General features: G+C 42.1%; 1 protein-coding gene across 1 annotated transcript in view; it reads left to right on the forward strand.

The window, feature by feature from the left end:
- The window catches only part of CTCF (CCCTC-binding factor), a 601,567-nt gene extending 595,852 nt beyond the window's left edge, over positions 1–5,715 (forward strand). The window contains exon 11 of the mRNA XM_069604497.1: positions 3,921–5,715. Within this exon, the coding sequence (XP_069460598.1) occupies positions 3,921–4,099 (179 nt within the window). The 3' untranslated portion in view covers positions 4,100–5,715. The remainder of the gene's footprint in view (positions 1–3,920) is intronic.
- Positions 5,716–6,000: the final 285 nt, after the last annotated feature.

A 6,000-nucleotide genomic window follows, 5' to 3' on the forward strand; every position in this document is an offset into this window, starting at 1 on the left:
CAAACAGGAGATGGTCTGAGTAACAAGGCCACTCATTGGCTGCGGGCAATAAGGGGGGGGGGGTACTCAATGATCCGGTGCACATAGTAGTTTGTGTGCAACTGGTGGCACTGAATGGTAATGATGCGATTATAATCCAAATGAAAGACCACAAGACGGTACAAGAGATACTGCTAATGGAGCAGCGGTCATTACCCCTAATCCCCCCACCAGAGGATTGGTCATTTCAATCAAAATGTCTCTCGTGCCAGGGACTCGGGCCAAGGGGGGTGCTCAGCCCATCCCAGACTGCTCCCTAGGTCACATGGTACCATGGGTGTGATACCGGAACAGCCCAGCTCCCCTCACAAAGGCTATCTGGTTTAGCTGGAGTTGGGACACATTGTCCAGGTACTGTGTGCAATGTACTAAGAATAGTCCATCTAGATTACAGTGCACTTAATTGCATTTAGCCTGGGGACTTTAGTGGCTCCAAATGACTGACGGGCCAGGCACCAGTACCGAACATGTGGGAGTGGGGGATATGAGACCATAGCGCCCTCCTGGAACTCCAGACCAACAGAGGACCAGGGTGCATGTTTTATGTTGGAACATAGCTGGGGTAAATAAATACCTCGTTGATAACGATTAGCATAATTGTTTGCAGGCGCATGGGATATTTAGCCTACAAGAAACCATTGATGCCCCTCACATAGAAGGGTATGCCACCTTTGCGATTCCTGCTATTAAGGGAAAGAAGGGTTGCCCAGGCAGGGGGTCGATGGGGGGCTGAGACTAGTAGGTAGCTCCAAGATTCTTCTCATACATTTTTACAACGGGGGCTTACCAGGGGCGGGTGTTTACCTTATACAGAAGGTGACCGATAGAATAAAGATCAAACCCGTTGAATTCCTCGAGAATAGTTATGGGGATCTGAATCTTCAATTTTAGCCCTTAGATAGTATGGTTGAAATAATGGACGAGGTAGACAGCCACTGGGGCATAGGTACTTTAAACTCAGTCAAGCCAAGAAGACAATATAGGTATGCCGACGATGTGGCTATCCTTTTTCTCTCTGCTAACCTCAGGGCCTGCAATGTCCGATTTCTCTGGGATGCACGGCAAGACCAACCTACGACAAAGAGATAGCACAAAGTAAAATAGATGTTATCTTTGTCATTGAGTGCAAGCCCGAAAGCGACTGTCTCCTTTTGGTGCTGGACATGAAATTGTTTCGGGGTCTGACCAATATGACATCTAAGGCACCTAAGGGTAATGCACCATTGAATATCACCCACCATGCTAGAAGTAACATGACATAATCCCAGTTGTGGAGGGTTTTGCACCACGGAAAGATGTGCGTAACCAGGTGGAGTCTAGGACCCCCTGGTACGATTCAGAATGTAGACCAGCCAAAGGTTTGCCGATCAGCCAGACTAGACTGCAACATTCAGCAGGGCTGCATCACTGATTCCACTTTGGTCGACCGTTTTTCAGGGCTCTACAAGGAGAACAGATCGTTTACCCAGGGAAAAGTGGAGTGTTTAAGTTTGTGAACACACTCTTGTCTTCACTTGTGAGGAAGTTGGAAGAGCTCTGCTCTGCGTAGTCAAAAGCTAGGAAAGGCCCCAGGCCCTGTACCGGGTTCCAATAGATCTCTATGCCACAGAACCAGGCATCTGGATTCCATATCTCATCAAGCTATTTAATTTAGTCCTCAAGCACAACGTTGTTCCGTCCTCATGGACTCAAGCTAAGATAGTCCTGATTCACAAAAAGGGCCAGCTAACTATTGTCCTATATTGTTATCGGACGCAGGGGATAAAATGTATGCTAGAGCGATCCTAACTCACCTGGAATCTAGGATCTCTGATAATCGCATCATTAATCACTGCCAGGCAGGATTCTGTGGTGGGCCGAGTGCTGTCAACCAAAGCATTCCCCTCAGACTGGTTTGTTCGAAGTATGCTGTACTTGGAAAGAGGAGTGTTTATGCCATCTTCATAGATCTTCGGACCGCCTTTGATATTATATGTAGGGGCCGACTGTGGGACCTCCTTGTGGACTATTCATCCCCCTCAAACCTGCTGGTGGCAATCCAGAATCTGTATGCAGACAACGTAGCTGTTGTTTGCTGGGGCACCGATAGAAGCACTCCTCAACCCTTCAAGATTGAGAAGGGAGTCCACCAGGGGTGCGTCTGAGCCCTCAAACTGTTTTGTATTTTTATTAATGGCATTATCACCGAGCTACTAGCCTCCTACTCAGATGCTCACGTTAGCAGGGGATAAGATCCCCATTTTAGTGTTTGCTGGTGATGCGATTTTACTGTCGATAACACCTGCCGGTGTTGGTAAACAGCTTGGGATATTTATGGATTTTTGTACGAGTGTACGAGAAATGGGCTTTCCCTCAATGTCTCCCAAGACGAAATCAATGATCTTGAATGCCAAAAGGAGGTAAACTAGAGTATTAAGACTACAGCTAGGTGAGGGCTCCATTGAGCAGGTTGACTTATTACGACTATTTGGGGGTGAGATTAATGTCCATCCTGCATATGGAGTATGCACATAGAGAAGGCAAAGGTTATGCTGGCAGGATATAGCGGAGCTCTTTAAAAGGTTCACACAGGAGCAATGAAATGGTGCAGTCTATTTCCTTGGAGGCCTATAAAGCCCAAGCAAGGCAGGCAGCAGTCTTTGGGGCAGAGCTATGGGGGCATTCTAGAACTACTGCTTCATGCATAGTGGAAAATAACTACTTGAAGACCATCCTGGGGATTATCCTACTCAGTGCCTAACCTACCTGTATTCCGAAAAACGGGGAATTAATCTTCAGTTTGCAACCCGTTTATTAATGCGTTTATTAATCAATTCGCATATGGTCGTGTGATTCCTTGCTTAAATTCAAAGAATCCGTGTTGGATGTTATCTCACAGGATGGGAGACCCTCAATCCCCTGGTTTATCCACATTAAGGAAGAACTGTTCAACTTGGGCCTAGGAAAGTATTGGTCTAACACAAGAAGCACAACTAGCTCAGGCCAAGCAGCGATTAAGTCATCTTCCTTGTTCAAAACGGACTGCGATATCCGTTCCTGGGTAGAAGGATCTTCGGTCCTGACTCGCTACTGGAATGTAAAGTTGAACTGGGGTAATGGGGAGTATCTGGACTATGTAAATCCCAAATATGAGAGGACTGTTTATCGAACTCTGCATTGGGATCCTCCCGATTGCCAGTCTGCAATAAATTGAATAATGCCATACCTCCAACATGTCCACTATGTGGCTGTCCAGTGAAACTTTGGTTTATTTCCTATTGATATGTCCCGTCAACCTGGCAACAAGGAAACTCTACCCGAGGCCTTTTTATTTGGCTCGAGGAAGTCGTGCGACCATTGAGGCAATGGCTGTTTGTGCAAACTCTAATGAAGTTTTAGCAGTTTATTCAACCTGTAAATATTTGGTGTGGGCCTGAAGGTTAAGACCGAAAAATGTACACATGTCTAGTTAATGTAATCATGTAATCTTACTCTCTGCAGTACTTTGGTTTTTACATGTTTTAAGATTATGATGAATAGATTGTGATGTTACCTGTTTGCTTTCATGGCATTATCATTGTCGAAATAGATCAATTTAATGCAATGCTTTAATATTGTCCATTTCAATAGGTTCAGTTTGGAATATAATAATTTTCTTTGAAACTGCACTTATTGTCGAGTTTTTCTCAACTACTATTCTTTGTTATACTAAATCTTCTGTATGATTTTTTGTATTCAATTAATTATCTATTTAATGATATTAATACCAATTATTTAACTTAAAAGTACAAGCATTCTGATGGGAGTTGTGCTCTAGCAATGATCAATTGATATATTTTTGTTATGTGAACAATCGGCTACCTACATTCAGTTATCTACCTTCTCTTCCCCGTATTCTACAGCTGCAGCAATCATTCAAGTGGAAGACCAGGACACTGGTGCTATTGAGAACATTATTGTGGAGGTAAAGAAGGAGCCAGGCATTGAGCCAGTGGAAGAGACACGTGTTCAGCAAGCTACAGTGGAAGTTCCCAATGGGGAACTCACGCCAGAGATGATTCTCAGTATGATGGACCGGTGATTGAGGATCGCTTTCGCTTGTTGACTTAACTGAATCTGGGCTGTGTTTAAACGGCTCATTACAGATTATTCCACCCTCCCTGCTGGGGAAATCCATCAGTTTTAAACTGTTTTACCACATGGACACCAAGGAAGACCTTCAAAAATGACATGGAATGTGATTCACAGTAGGATTTTGCTGTTTTCAATTAGCTTTAAAAGATCATGGACAAGACTTTTTCTCGGAATCCGGATTTCCTGGAATGAAAGTTCATGAGATTTTACTGGTTACATGCTATTTTCTATTTTATTTTTCTGAAGTTTTGTACCACTGCAAAGATCATCAGCCTATGGCTTTCATGAACAAGATGAGCAGATGAAAAGATCATTCAAGATTCGCAAATCACCTGTTAAAACTATATTTTGGATTTCCTATTCAACCTCCTGCCTTTTCACAGTTCATGTTTTATTTGTTTCCACTTGTGGAGTCTTTTAACATTTAAATGCAATTATGGAATGTGCTACTGTTTTAAATCTAGTTTTAGTTGGTGCTTGTTAAGATTACTCGCTCGTCTGAAGCAAAGTTAGGAAACTTGTTTCACTTCGAACAGAGGCACCATTTTAATTCTTCTTGCAAGTAGCACAGGACTGAATCGGGTGGCAATGTGGTTGACACACTAAATCAAATACAGCACAACAATAATGTCCCCCAGTCTAGGCACTTTCTAATTATTGACATTCAGCCCCTTACATCTGGTCATACGAGAATGGAGACAGTAAGAGGTTAGGGTTGGTGTTCAGTCATTGTTGCTTTATTGTGCAGAGCATCTCTGTATGATAAGGCTTGTAAATATATCATTTATTAGTTTGAGTTTTTAATCATGGCAAATGAAAGAAGACATTTGAGGGTGGTAGCAAGTAATATGTAGGCCATTTCCATTACATTTTGAAATACCAATCCAGTTTCGATGACTGGCAAACGTTTGCAGAAAAACTGTCAAAGTCGATCATGTGAAAGAGGCAAAACAGATTAAAAAAAAAAGCAATCCAGACTGTCAATTGCAAAAAAGGTGTCCCAGCTGTGTAAAAAATGTATTTCTGCTCCAAAAACTGGCACAACAATGCTTTTATTTTTCCTCAGATTTATATATTTTATTTGATGTACATGTTTCACAATGTGCTGAAATCACTTGACGAGGCAGACATTTTGTTGTCATGGATTTACATTAGAACTTTTTGAAACTTGGGCTTAGGGAGTTATTAGGGCAGTGGTTAAAATCCTTTTTGGATAAATAAAAAAAGTTATACTATTCAAATACAATAATGTGAAATACCTGTATATCAAATGTCAAAAAATAACCTGTACATGAACTGTGAGAAGTCGAACATTAAAACCATGTAAACATTTTATAGTCTCAGCTAGATGATTTCAGTACAAGTTTTTTTTTTTTTTAATGTTCTGCTTTTAACAGAGCTATACCAGTTTAGCTATTGGACTCTGATGCATTTTTGTACTTAGTTGTAATGTGTGATATTTTTTCATTCTTTTAGGATCAAACAAAAGGTATAAATATTGTAACGAGTGGCGGGTTTGAGTCCGGAAGAATTGTACAGCTAATAAATGCAAATTAATTAACACATTCTCCTCAGCACTGACCTTTCCTTTGTGTGCCTTCAATCTCCAGGTACCTGGCCATTCAGATTTATATTCGGGAATGTAACTGTGTCCAGAACTACCTTTCATCCTTTAAATGCTGAGAACATTTATCACGTTCTTGGTACTATGTTCTCACTACTATGAATGCGCCCGGCAAGATTTGATTGCATTTTTAATTGTACTCGTACGTCCCGTCCCATTTCCTCCATCCTTGTGGGTGTCCCCCCAACATGGGGACCGGAACGGTTGGCAGCGATAAACTGAGC

This window comes from Ambystoma mexicanum, chromosome 1p (genome assembly GCF_040938575.1).
Source record: "Ambystoma mexicanum isolate Mex_15411 chromosome 1p, UKY_AmexF1_1, whole genome shotgun sequence".
Lineage (NCBI taxonomy): Eukaryota > Metazoa > Chordata > Amphibia > Caudata > Ambystomatidae > Ambystoma > Ambystoma mexicanum.